The sequence below is a fragment of the Musca autumnalis genome, unplaced genomic scaffold, assembly GCF_047663935.1.
Source record: "Musca autumnalis isolate F117 unplaced genomic scaffold, ASM4766393v1 scaffold_3, whole genome shotgun sequence".
Lineage (NCBI taxonomy): Eukaryota > Metazoa > Arthropoda > Insecta > Diptera > Muscidae > Musca > Musca autumnalis.
Window position 1 is genome coordinate 70,630,359 of NW_027411866.1, and position 14,099 is coordinate 70,644,457.

The 14,099-nt window shown below is 33.5% G+C and overlaps 1 protein-coding gene across 2 annotated transcripts in view; it reads left to right on the forward strand.

The window, feature by feature from the left end:
* Window positions 1-804: 804 nt before the first annotated feature.
* Window positions 805-14,099, forward strand: part of fz4 (frizzled 4) — a 51,817-nt gene continuing 38,522 nt past the window's right edge. The window contains exons 1-2 of one of the 2 annotated variants that reach the window (XM_073979542.1): window positions 805-823; window positions 4,842-5,754. In XM_073979542.1, coding sequence (XP_073835643.1) covers window positions 820-823; window positions 4,842-5,754 — 917 coding nt within the window. In that variant the 5' untranslated portion in view covers window positions 805-819. Of the gene's footprint in view, window positions 824-4,025; window positions 5,755-14,099 lie in introns of those variants that run through there. The other variant, XM_073979543.1, reaches the window with a different exon arrangement.

A 14,099-nucleotide genomic window follows, 5' to 3' on the forward strand; every position in this document is an offset into this window, starting at 1 on the left:
TCTTCCACTTATCTAATACTTTGTTTACATTTACGAACTCCACTCGATTTCAACTGTCAATTCCTTTGCGTATACGTCAAATGAAAACTCATCTGAAATCGATTGGATTTCATTTGACGTTTGAGCAATGGAATTGACAGTTGAAATCGAGTGGATTTCGTAAATGTAAACCAAGCATAAGATCCTATTTTGCAGTGAATGATTTGTGTTGGAAACAAAGTCAGAAAAATACAACGAACCGTATTTGAGCATTTTTGGTAACACAATTTATTGCTCAGAAGGTCTTTTTTAATATTGGTAACATTTTTGATATGCATATATCCAATTTCTTATGTATATCACGAAATTTTATGGATTTTTGCTGAAAATATCGGCGCGAGCCGTTTTATCCCCATTTGACGGCGGCGGCCGACAAAATCGTCGGCGGCTCGACTCGTAAAAAAGGAGAGGCGGCGACGCGCCGCCGTTTTTCAGCCGACTGGCTTCCTCCTCTGGTTGCAAACAAGAGCTTCGTTCCCGTACTTTTTAATGGTAAAACTCGTAAAAGAGAGAACTGCAAAAAATTTGTTATCACACACAAGTTTTTTGAAATAGTTCGGGAACGGAAAAATGGAAAATACGTCAAAAAAAAACTGGAAGAAATGTCAAAGTCGGCGTATCAGCCAATCAGACGCCGGCAACCATGTTACTATTTTTTTACTCGACCATATTTGTCGTGTAAAAAGTTTTTAAAGAGAGCGTCATTCAGCGCCATTTTTGTTTAAAGAGAAGTGAACATTTTACAACTTTTTTGTGTACGGGAACGCTTTTTCGAGTAAAATGTGTAAAAGTCGTAAAAATTGTAAAAACTTTTTAGTTCTGGAACACAGCTAAGATTTACAATAGAGTTGTATAGTTCATGAACGAACTAGTTCAATTGAACGATTCATTGAATAGAGCGTGTGAACAAGATTAGTCGATATAGTTCATTGTAGTTCAATAGTTCACTGAACTATAATCAGTCGGAGACCGTACCAACGAACGAACGATTCACAATCTAGTTCAACACGTCGTTCACATATGCATAAAGTTACGCCGTCGTCAGTGTTAAGTGATGCCTTCGTAATGTGATAAGTTTGTTTATGTTTTGGATCAAGGTACAATGAATAGCTGTTCGAAAGTGAAGATTTCTTCAAAAGCTCAACAAATTCCACATATTCCCATGTTGAATGTACCTTGTTCTGGATAGAAAAAAATAAACACACACGCACAAAGCTTTTTCGCGTTGACAGTTTCTACACACACATTTTCTTCTTTCTTCTACACATTTTTGCTATTGTTTGTTTCTATTTGGTGTATGTATGCGTTTGATTGAACGATTATGATCCGAATGATTGAACTGGATAGTGAACTATGAACTAGATTACTGAACTAGTTCAGTTAAAATAGCTGAACTATTGAACTAGATCTTTCAAATGAACTATATTGTACAACTCTAATTTACAAACCATGAATTTTACGGCTAATAGCCCGTTTCCACGGTACGTCGTTCGTTCTCTATTCGTTGTTCGACCCATAACTACGAATAAATTACTTATTTCCCCACACAAAATTCTATGAACGAACGACGATTTTTCTACGTTGTTCGATTAGAAATACTCTCTGAACGACGAATAAGTATGTCCCATCCCTAACAAATGAGAGAATTTATCGAAAAAATTAATTATGACATGTTTAAATTGAAAATTGAAAAATTTGTTGAAAACACAAAAATTTTTAGAAAAAAAGAAAAAGATGAATGAAAATTAATGAACTAAACATATTATATAGATGCAGAAGGAAGATGGTTGTGTTTCCTTCTTAATTCCACACACATTTCTTGTCCATTAGTTCAAAATCGCGTAAAAAATCAGAAACAAAAAGGAAACAAATAACTGAAAGTCTGTATACACAAATATCGTTTTGACATGTCTCCCTCTCTTTAATTTTGAAAATAGAAACATATAAAAATATATTGAAAATACAAAATTATTCAGAATTTACGGAAAATATGAATGAAATGTGTGCAGTTAAATATAGAAGATATATTTGAAGGAAAGTCTATTGCTTTCCTATTCATTTAATGTATATTTTATGTGTTTTGATTTAAATTTTCGTGAAAACAAGGAAACAAAAATGAAATAAATTTTGTTTAGAACGTTTTCAGACGATAAGGTTTGACTGCTCAAAAACGTGGTTTCCGTTTTGACTCTCATTCGTAATTTTCACATCTAGTGTTGCGTTTTTGAAGTCATTTTATACAAGCGTACTTTTTGAACAAAAAGAAGTACGGTTTTACATAAATGTACCAAAAAGGTTTATGTGTGTATTGTATTTGAAAATTAAAAAAGTAATTCTTGTGAATCCCATAAAATTGGGTAAAATGTATCTTCTTTATTTGCGGATCCGTTATTCGGATATAAAGCGATCATACAATAGTATACATTACATTTATATATATCATATGTACATGTTATGTTATTTTATGAAATTATAAACAGCTCTCGATTTTTAGCAGCATGTAGCAGATTTGTTTCATCTCTGTATCCTGTCCACTCTTTGATGTTACTTAGCCAGTATATCTCTCTTCTGCCTCTTGGTCGTTGTCCTTCTATCTTGCATTTAATAATGCATTGTATAAATCTGTATTTGTATGTATGCGTTGTTAAAATTGTTGCCTCATGCGCGCATGCCATGTAAAAAATAATGTAATAATTCTTACCACCTGAAGGTAAGATGATACCTGCGTTACCAGCGTAAATTTTTCAAGAAATTTTGAAAAACACCTTTATTTGTAAAAAATATGATGAAACAGGTAGATAATATCTTACATGCTAGTGTTGTATGTATGGTACTTTATGTACGTTTTCGTTCACTTACTTCCACATTTTGTTTCAACACTGACACAATTTACGAATGAGAACCAAAACGGACAACGCATTTTTGAGCAGGCAAACCTTATCGTGTGAAAACGTTCTTATTTTTCTGTTAATTACGAATGGTGTCGTGGAAACGGGTTAATTCATGTACGTCGTTCTACAGGCGAACAACGTAATTGAAACGCTCGTGTGAACATGACATAACTGCTAAACCTAAATAACGACGGGACGTACACAAATATTTCACCAACCTACCAAAACAAAGCTCTCTGAGCGTCCGTATTATCCAAATACGTTGAGGCCCAAATCACATTTAAAACACAAAATCCGCGACCGAAACTTACTTAAATGTTTTCATTCGTAAAACAAATAATTTTCCTTTGCAATGAATTGTATTTCATGTTTGGTTGGGCTTTTGTTTTTAAAATACAAAACACACACACATACAAACAATAACGTTCTGTCAAAGTTAATCTTTTTCAACTTACAAAAAGTATACGCTCGACGTATTTCGGTAGTTCTCATAAGAATACATGTGTTCAATTTTTTTCACCACACATGCCCTGGGTATACTTCCGTATATAGGTATGGGCCTGAAGTACACACATGATACAATAAGAAGGTAGCAGCAACTGCCGTTTTTGGTTACATAAGATGTCAAAATTTGGCATAAATTCAATGCAATTGACACATTTGGTCTGTTCCTTTACTTCTGAAAATGGTAAAACCGGCAAAAGTTGTAAACTGCTCCCATATGAATTGTATTGTGTCTGAAGTAAAGAAAAGCTTTTCGAGCTTTTTCTCCGGTGCATCTGCCTTTGTAATTGTACAATGGTGTCCGTTATGGCTTTACCTAATTAACTGCGTGTTGCGTGTGCGTTCAAAAAAACAAAATACATGTATTTGTTTTTGTTGTCAATTTGAAATACATGTATTTTGTTTTTTCGAACGCACACGCAATTAATTAGGTAAAGCCTTTAAAAAAATACATGTATTTGTTTTTGTTTTCAATTTGAAATACATGTATTTTGTTTTTGTTTTTTCGAACGCACACGCAACATGCAATTAATTAGGTAAAGCCTTTAAACATCACAACTATTTGTCATTTTTTACTAATTAATGCATGGAAAGTGTTCGTTTCCTTGGCAAACTGTATATCCAATTTCTTATGTGTCACGAAATTTTATGAATTTTTGGATTTTCGCTGAAAAAGATCGGCGCGAGCCCTTTTTTCACGATTTAACGGCAACGGCCGACAAAATCGTCGGCGGCTCGACTCGTAAGAAAGGAGAGGCGGCGCCGCGCCGCCGATTTTCAGCCGACTGGCTTCCTCCTCTGGTTGCAAACAAGATTACTAGATTTACGTTCACGCTAACATAAACAAATTCCTCAACGTAAACATTACGAAAAGTCGAGGAAATGTGTGGAAATGTAATTCTGAAATAATACAAATGCGTGATAAAGTAACTGGGAATAATATTTACTGTAATTCAATTCACTTTTGCTAATCGTGACACCTTGGCGAGGAGTTGGATTCACTTACTTCAGCGTGCTACGTGTTTGCGTTAAAAAAGATATTGAACCTAAGCGCACATGAAAGTGGAACGACTGCTTACGAGGTAACAAGACAAAAGTAATCAGTTCGGTGTGTATTCAAAAGCAATAAGAACATCATTAGTTAAACCAGTTAAGAAGCATAGCGCTGTATACGAAAAGGATTGCTGTGGCTCTTGAAACTTGTTTTGTTCAGTTCATGCAACATGTTGAATGTAATACAATAGTTTCAGACGAAAGCAAAAAGTTAAAGTAGTTGCGATGATTTCTGCATGAAGACCGCCAAGGAAATTCGGATTAAATATTACAGCGAAAATATGATTAGAACAGCAAATATAAAAATGACATATACCGCATATTCCTTCTGTGTAATGTTGTTTTGGATTGTAGGGTTTGTGAAGGCAGTAAACGAATTTGGTACACGCCAATGTGAACCAATACGAATAGATCTATGTAAAAACATTGGATACAATGAAACATCAATGCCCAATTTAGCTGGCAATGAAGTCCAAAGCGACGCTGAGTATACATTGCAATCATTTTCTCCTTTAATTGAATATGTGTGCAGTACACAACTGAAGTTATTTCTTTGTGCTACATATGTTCCAATGTGCACACTCCAAACGCCAGTTCCTATTGGACCATGCCGAAGTCTATGTGAGAGTGTGCGGTCTCGTTGTGATCCCGTACTTCAAGGATTTGGATATCTTTGGCCCCCTGCATTGGATTGTAATAGGTTTCCTAAACAAAATAATCAGGAAACTATGTGTATGGAGGGTCCCGGGGAGTCATCAGAAACGTTGCATATTGGAGATTCCCTCACTCCTGTAAAAACACCACCTCTCCAAACAATGGTAACTGCAATTCCTACGTTAGAATGTCCGGGACATTCAAAACTTTATGTGAAATTACCACGATCGTGGCGCTGTGCGCCTTTGTGTGAAGCAAGTATTCTATTTAGTGCTAACGATAAACACGTTGCTGAAATTTGGGCCAGTACCTGGACGTACGTAGCACTGGGTCTAGGACTTATAACCGTATTATGTGTCCTAGTTTCTGATTCAGAGACAACAAAAACAAATGAGGCGAAAAACACAAGAGTGTTGTCGCCATTGATGTGGTGCCAAATTATGGTTGTCATAGGATGGACTGTTCGATTCGTTGCGGGCCGTAATGCAACATCTTGTGGGTACGATCCACAATTGCCAAATGTATCCCTATTGCTGGTCGATGGATTATCTAATGGACCTTGTGCTGCTACATTTCTTCTAAGGTATTATTTTGGGATGGCGGCAGCTTCTTGGTAAGTGAACTAGTATGTCTATTTATTTTCATATATTTTTAACAAAAACCTGATGTGATTCTCTAAAAATCAAAGCAGAACTTACTATAAAATATTTTGCATTAGAGTACTTTTATTCACGACTTTATTCCCAGGATAATGTTTCTACATTGATTTATTTAAAAGATATGTAGTTGTTTTCATACATTCTAAGTAAAAAATCGAGATAGAGCAGTTTATCGTGGTAAAAATAACTAGCATATCCATTCTATTACATACAAATGTATATTTTCATTTTTATTTATTTATTCATTCATTCTTTTAATCAAAAAAGCCATCACACGGGCTATAACATGATAGAAAATAAGTGTGTCTGCGTACTCGATAATTTGTAATAATTATTACAAGTTTAAGTTTATTGAGACTCATACAAAAACAAGAACAAGTGTATTGAGAAAGAAATACATGAATAAAGAAACTTATTTTAATTTCCATAATGTGCGTATGTTAACAAATTGCAAAAATGTCAGTGTGAGAAGAAGACAAATTGTGATTAAGTAAAAGTGCTTGCTCCCGGCACATCCAATATCTTGCAGAGCTTTGTCTGCCAGTGAGTAATAATAATAATAATAATAATAATATATATATATATTAAACGATGGCAATCCTACACATTTATCTACCTTTAATTCTTTCACAAATATAGACATAACATGCTGTTCTGCAAATCTTCTACCCATTGCATCCAGTGAAACAATTGATAATCTGTATAGCAGTGATCACTTTCCTATAGTGACCACTGTCCTAACAAACTCCAATTGGTCGTCTGTAAAACTTACCCCAAAATATAACTTTAAAAGGGCAAATTGGCGGACATATTCAACTACTGTCGACAATGAATTGGAAAACAAATGTTTTAAGAAAAACCCAAATAAAATCAATGGCACAATAACCAAGGCTATAAGAAAAGCAGCAGCATTAAACATACCAATGAAAAAAACCAACAACAAACACTATGTCCCTTGGTGGAACCTAAACCTACATACTTACCGTCAAGACAAGGTCAGAAAATTTCGTATATTCCGGAAAAGTCCAACACGCGACAATTTAATTCTCTATAAGAAATCTAAAGCAAAGTTTAGATACGAATCCAAGAAAGCGAAGGCTATCTGTTTTATGCGCTTTACCAGCACCATCAGCAGAGATTCCCCTCTATCTAACATATGGAACAAAGTAAACAGAATATCCAACCGAAACACATCACAGACCTTTACAGCAATGGAAACCAATAATGGCATTCTAAACGACCCCATTGACATCGCCAATTTATTTGGTGAACAATGGTCTAACGAATCTGCTGATTCTAATTTCTGTACGGATTTCCGGCTGTCAAAAAATGATATTCCTAACCATTTCTCTAATAATGCAAGGAACAGACAAGCACTGATTATAGAGAACTCCATAACCAGCTCTGAGTTAGCCATAGCTTTAAATAAAGCTAAAGGAAATACACCCGGGCATGATCGGATAACATATTCTATGCTACAAAATTTTTCCAGTTACAGTAAGGAAAAACTTCTTTCGTTGTACAATCTCGTGTTTAACACAGGAGTTATACCTTTTTCATGGAAATCAGCAATAGTTGTCGCGATCCCAAAACCCAACAAAAACAAAAACCTCTTTTCCAGCTATAGGCCAATATCATTGTTGCCATGTATTTCAAAACTACTCGAACGCGTAATTTCAAATCGCCTGGCATGGTTCTTAAAAACCAGGAAACTCATAACAGTAAACCAAGTGGCTTTTAAGGCAAAACAAGGATGTGATGACGCTTTACTCCATATTGATTTCTTTGCAACAAAAGCTCTATCAACCAAAAACCATACATCTATACTAGCAATAGATTTTGAAAAGGCTTTCGATCGTGTGGGCATTCATGTTATTCTTGATACATTGACATCATGGGGCTGTGGATCTAAGATGTTAAACTTTATTAAATCATTTTTAACAGGTCGAACATTTAGAGTTAAAATAAATAATTATCTCTCGCAGAGATTCACCTTAAAAAATGGAATACCACAAGGATCACCTCTTTCAGTAATCCTTTTTCAAATAGCTTTTAATCAAATAAGCCTCATAATTAACAAATACAATAAAATTTACCATTGTCTTTACGCGGATGATGTGTACATATTAAGCCAAGAAAGAGACAACAATAGTACAAATGATACCTTTTCAAAAATAATCGCTGAAATAATGAATTGGTGTAAATTTTCTGGAGCAAAAATATCATCTTCAAAATCATCTATTCTACACATCTGCAGAAAACATAATTGCCATCCCCAAAACTTTACAGTCAACAATATAACTTTTCCATACGCAAATGAACTAAAAATTCTTGGATTAACATTTGAAAAAAATTATCGCTGGAAAAAACATATCTTAAAACTAAAAAAAGATCTTATTCCTAGAGCTAACATAATCAAATATTTATCCAGCAAATGTTATACCCATATCAATACACTCACCTACCTGGTAAAAACGCTTATTTTAAGCAAAATCGATTATGGTTTCTACATATTTGGAAACAGTCCAAATTCCACATTGAAATATATAAAATCAATTTACCATGGATGCATAAGATCTAGTCTATTTGCTTATCGGACAACGCCGATTAAAATTCTTTTTATAGAATCTGGACTGCCGCCTTTGGAGGAAAGGTATATTGAGATCCTGAATCGACTATTACCTAAAATTCTTTCCATAAATTCATCGATTATAGATGAAGATGTTAAAAAAATTTTATCCTCAAAGAGGAAGCCCAAGGTGCCATCTGTATTTTATGAATGTATAAACAATAATATTGTGAATTTTAAGGGCAGAATAACAAATTATATTACAAGGTACCCTGTATGGATGTTATCGGAGAATTCTTGCAATATGTCACTATCCCTGCACAAAAAGGATAATACACCTAATGAAATCTATTTAACACATTTCAATGAGCTTATGTCGCAACATGGTGATTGGTATCAACTTTTCACAGATGCTTCTAAAAATAATTCCGCTACAGCATATGCTGTAGTTGATTGCGATGGAAAGCTATTAGCATCTAAAGTTTTATCAAAATTTAGTTCAATCTTCACTGGTGAAGTTGCATGTATCTTAGAAGCCATCAATATTGCTTTGGAAACCAAAAAGAAAACACTGATTTTATCTGATAGTCTATCGGCAATAAGGAGCATTACTAATATATCCAACACTAAATGGTCGGGTATTAATAAAATAAGGGACCTACTCATATCTAATATGGGTAAGATAAAGCTAGCTTGGATTCCTGGTCACGTCGGAATACCAGGTAATGTTTTCGCTGACAATGCTGCAAAGAATGCCTGCATCGCACCACTTATCGAGGATATTATCATTGAAAGACTCGATCTAAAAGCACACATATCAGCAAACTTATTTAAGCTACACATAGTCAATATGGCTCAGTTCCAACATTATCACTACACAGATGTCAACCCACATAATCAAGTTGCAATTTACCCCACAAATATTGATAAAAAGAAAATTAGAATTTTTTCTCGTTTACGGATGGGGCACACTGTTACAACCCATCAATATCTAATCAACAAAAACGCAGATAACAAATGTCCGAAGTGCGGTGATGTGGTTACCGTTAAACATATACTCCAAACATGCAGATTATTATCTCAACAACAACGACGCCTCTTACAAAACCAAGGATTCAATATGCTTCAAAACATAAACAACCTAAATATTGATAATATATTTCAGTACATAAAGCAGAATAACATAACTATTTAAAAAAATTGTTCAACTCTTTCGAATTTATATTGTATATATGTATATAGCTGATGGCCATAGTAGCTAATGCTTTTTACTGTATATAATACTCTTATATTTACTATAAGTTTATAATAATAATAAATAAATAAATAAATAAATAATAATAATAATAATAATAATAATAATAATAATAATAATAATAATAATAATAACAATAATAATAATAATAACAATAATAATAATAATAATAATAATAATAAAAAATACATATCGTCACCATAAATGCCGGAAGACGTAACCCACAAAAATAAAACTACAGGAGAAGCAAAAAACGTTATAAAATGAAAACGGTGTTATAAAATATCGAAAATTTTTAGTATCGTGTTTTAAGACAGAGAAGAAATATATTTGTGGAAAGAAAAATAAATTTTTAGAAGCTGTGTGGGTTACGTCTTTTGGCATTGTATTTTTCTGAAATGCCAAAAGACGTAACCTACAATTTATTGAGTATACATGTAAAGAAACTAGTATAAATGGAAAACAAGTGAGAAAAGTCTATAGTCTACACCTGTTCATAACCTTTTGACTAATAAAATTCAAAATATTAAAATTGGGATAGCTTAGCGCCTTTGCTCTGAATGTCTTCATTAACACAGGTCAATTTTTTGAAACGCATTTAAGTGCATCGACGGTACAACCCAAATAAAAAATGGAAAAGTGGGATGTATGCCAACCATCAAAAGGCTTCTTTCTGTGTTAGACCCCCATCAACCGCCAAAATTTCGTGAGGATCCGATTAAAATTGCGACCTGTGTTTGATTGCAAGTGCGATTGCAAAAAAAAAAAAATTAAAAAGGGATGCATTACCGACTATTGCGAAATCTCTGTTATTTGGCCACCTACGCAAACCTACTTTGCATCATTGTAAAGATGGGATTTTGGCTATTGTGATATCTTCGTTGTTTGACCACAGAAGATCCAGAATATTATATTTATTATGATACTAGCGGACCCGGCGCACTTCGTCTCGCTATTAAGGAATAAAATTTCATACAAAAACTCAATTTTCGATTTTTCCAATTTTCCGTCTTTTCCAGAGGGATTTTCCAAAATTTTCTTCTGCAAAGACCTTATCCTCGAAAATGCGAATAACTGACAACAAATTTTACAGAAATCGGCCTAGCCGTTCTCATTTTATGAATTACTATACATTTTTTACACCATTTTTATATATATAGATTTAAGTCAATTTATCGACAAAATATAGTTAATATAAATTAAGCGATGTGAAACAATTAAAATGTAACTTTTAATTCTCATAAGGAATGTTGCCATAAACGTAATGACAATCACGTGGAATTAAGTGTTTTAAGTCTGGTAGGTGCTGAAATTTCTTTTTTAAAACTTTTAGCCTCTGTGCATACATCTACTGCTCCAAAATCTCCGGAAATTGTGTCTGGTAGAGTCTGGTAGATATCTTTTATACCAGTTTTAAAATAGATTATACCGCTAAGATCAAACGCCAATGTTTGCAGTTTATTGAATCTCCTGTCTATTTGCATAAGTAGACAGCACAGAAAAGTTGCGTTTTTCTCTGGACCTATTTCAATATCATTAAAATCAGTTGAATTTATCCAATCTCAAGCCATTTACACTATAATCGTAGTTGTCTTAAAAAACATCTTTGTGTTAGACCGACGAGAATTGTAGATTTAAAAATTAGCAACAGGAATGGTCTGTACAATTTTTTAAACGGAATCACCATTCATGAGATACCGTCACCTGAGAGTCAAATTAAACATATGGAGAAATAAGCCGCATATAAGGCGAACCGGTTAAAATAATCACGCCATGTGATAGGTATTTCTATAAGCTTCCAAACGACACCCACTTTATAGTAATAGGTTCAGTAGAACCGGGTCTTACCCGGTTTTTGAATCTGGACTTTCGGGTCAAATAACCGGATCCGCCCCAAAGGAAATTATACATTTCCGTAATCAGCTCAATATACCCCCTCTGGCATTATAATTGCTGCAAAAATCAAAGACTAAATTGTTTGTACCGCTGTTTAATTTTCAAATAATGTGGGTTACGCCTTTTGTATTTTATGAAAATTACAGCATGCTGTTACGTCTTTTGGCAGTTCTTGAACAGGATCGCTATTTTTAAACGTAGAATTTTAAAATTTTACCAGAGCATGTATTTTAGCTTAATGTATCAGATTCCACCAAAAAACGAATTCCGATTTTCATGTCGGTTACGTCTTCCGGCATTTATGGTGACGATATATCTTAAAACTAACTTACGAACAAATTACCCTGTAGGAAATGTCAATAGTGAATCTATACTGACTTACTTCTGACATTGTCAACAGTACTACTGACAAACTGTAGACAACTAATGTAATTTCCTATAGACATTTTGTATGAACGTGTCATTCGAAAGTCAGTACTGACAATGGAACTAGTATGTCAATAGTAAGTCAGTAGTTCCTGAGGAACCATGTGTTGACATTGGAGGTAGTGAGTCAGTATAGACATTGGAGGTAGTAAGTCAGTATAGACATTGGAGGTAGTAAGTCAGTATAGACATTGGAGGTAGTGAGTCAGTATAGACAATGGAGGTAGTGAGTCAGTATAGACATTGGAGGTAGTGCGTCAATAGTACCAGATTTTCAATACAAAATTTTTTAGCTTATTTGGAACTTTTCATAGATAAAACAGTAATAAGAAGATGAAGCTACACATTTGTTTAAATACTATATTTCATTAAAGAATAAAACAAATAATATTGAAAATGGTAAAAATGTACAAATTGCGTATTGCAGTATTTTTATTTTTTAAAATGGCTAAGCCAAAGATTCCACATAAGTAAAAATTAGTAACTAAAGACAATGTTTTCAGGCTGCTTAAACATTTTAACATATAAATAATAAAAAACGTTTTCGTTTTATTTTCTTGGCCAAGTCGCACCAATGACTTGTCTGCTTAAAATAGTTCTTCTTCTGTTGCACTTAACGTTTTATCAGGCGATTCGCTGGATGTTGATATAACACCTAGGAATTGAAAAGAATAAACATGTATAAATAAACAAAAATAAAAAAATATGTCCTTAAATTTGCTTGCCTATTACAGCTGTATAACATTGGAAAAATCTCACAATCGATTTTTGCCAAATAATTATCCAACATTGTAATTCACTATTATGTTTAGTTGCATTCAGCATTTCCAGCGGGCCGGGCAATATATACATCACGCTCCACAATCTTCTCTAAAGGTTCCACATAATGTCTAATTGTCGAAATTTCACCACAAATGTTGGTAGTCGCCTTAGAATTCGTACTTTGCTATAGAATTGTTTATTTTTCACATGTCTTTTATATTTTCTTTTGCTCATACTTGTTATTGAAATTATATGCTTTAAGTTTTCACGATATTTTATTGATTTTTACAAAAACACTTTTTTCACCAACCACAAAAATTATTTTACGCCAAACAATTAAGAAAATTAAAAAAAGGATGCTTCGTTGGGCTATCATCTGTCAATATACACAGTGCTTCTTCTTATTAAGGTAAAGGTATCAATAGTTGACAATTATTAGTAGACAAAGTGGCGACATGTCAACACATGACCCCACACTTCCTACAGGGTATATAAAAAGAACCTAACCCCCCCTATGTATACCGGGAGTAGGATAAAGCAAAGCACTATTGTTACCAATTTGTTCACTCAGAATGCCAATAGGCGACAAATAATTTGTATTGCTCCAACTAAAGTTCTCTTCAGAAATCAATATGTCTTGCATCACGTTACCTTCAAAATTGTTAAGTCTTTGAACAAACCTGGATAAAAGATCAAGAGCGTAATCCGACATTTTGGTGATTGAGGAGGATTCATATAAATATTCATTCGAAAATCTTTTATTTTCTGATTTGTAGTTCTTCCCTATGCATTTCCGAATTATGTTTCTTTCAAAAACTTCAATCTCCCTCATAACTGTAGGCGATATAGTGAACCATATTGGAAATGCATAGAGAAGTATTGGCCGAATACTAACTTTATATAAAAGTAATTTGGTTTCTACTGGTAAATATTTGTTACAGAATAATTTTGAATGTTGCTTTTTACACAAATGTTCAGTAAAAGAGAATGAATTGAGAAACTTGTTTTGAGCAATAAAATATAACAATTTTCTAACTTAAATTGCAATATTGCTGTAATTCAAAAATATATAAAATCGTGAATTTAGAATTTAAAACCTTACTAACGCAAATTTTTAAAAAGTAAATGTAGGGAAAGACTGCTCATAAGTTTCTTTGCGCACGTATCTATTTGAGCTAGCAATTGACACTTGGGTATAAAAAGTTTCTTGTTGAAAAACAAGAAACAAGGGAACTGATGAAGATCTGTGGCGTAATCTGAAACTATTGTATTCCCTGCCTTACCCCTTGGTAAACATCGCCAATTTTTTTCCACTAATAAATTAAAGTTGTTTTAATAAAATATTAAAACAACGACTATGGGATTAAGCCTGACTATTTTGAAAAACAAAA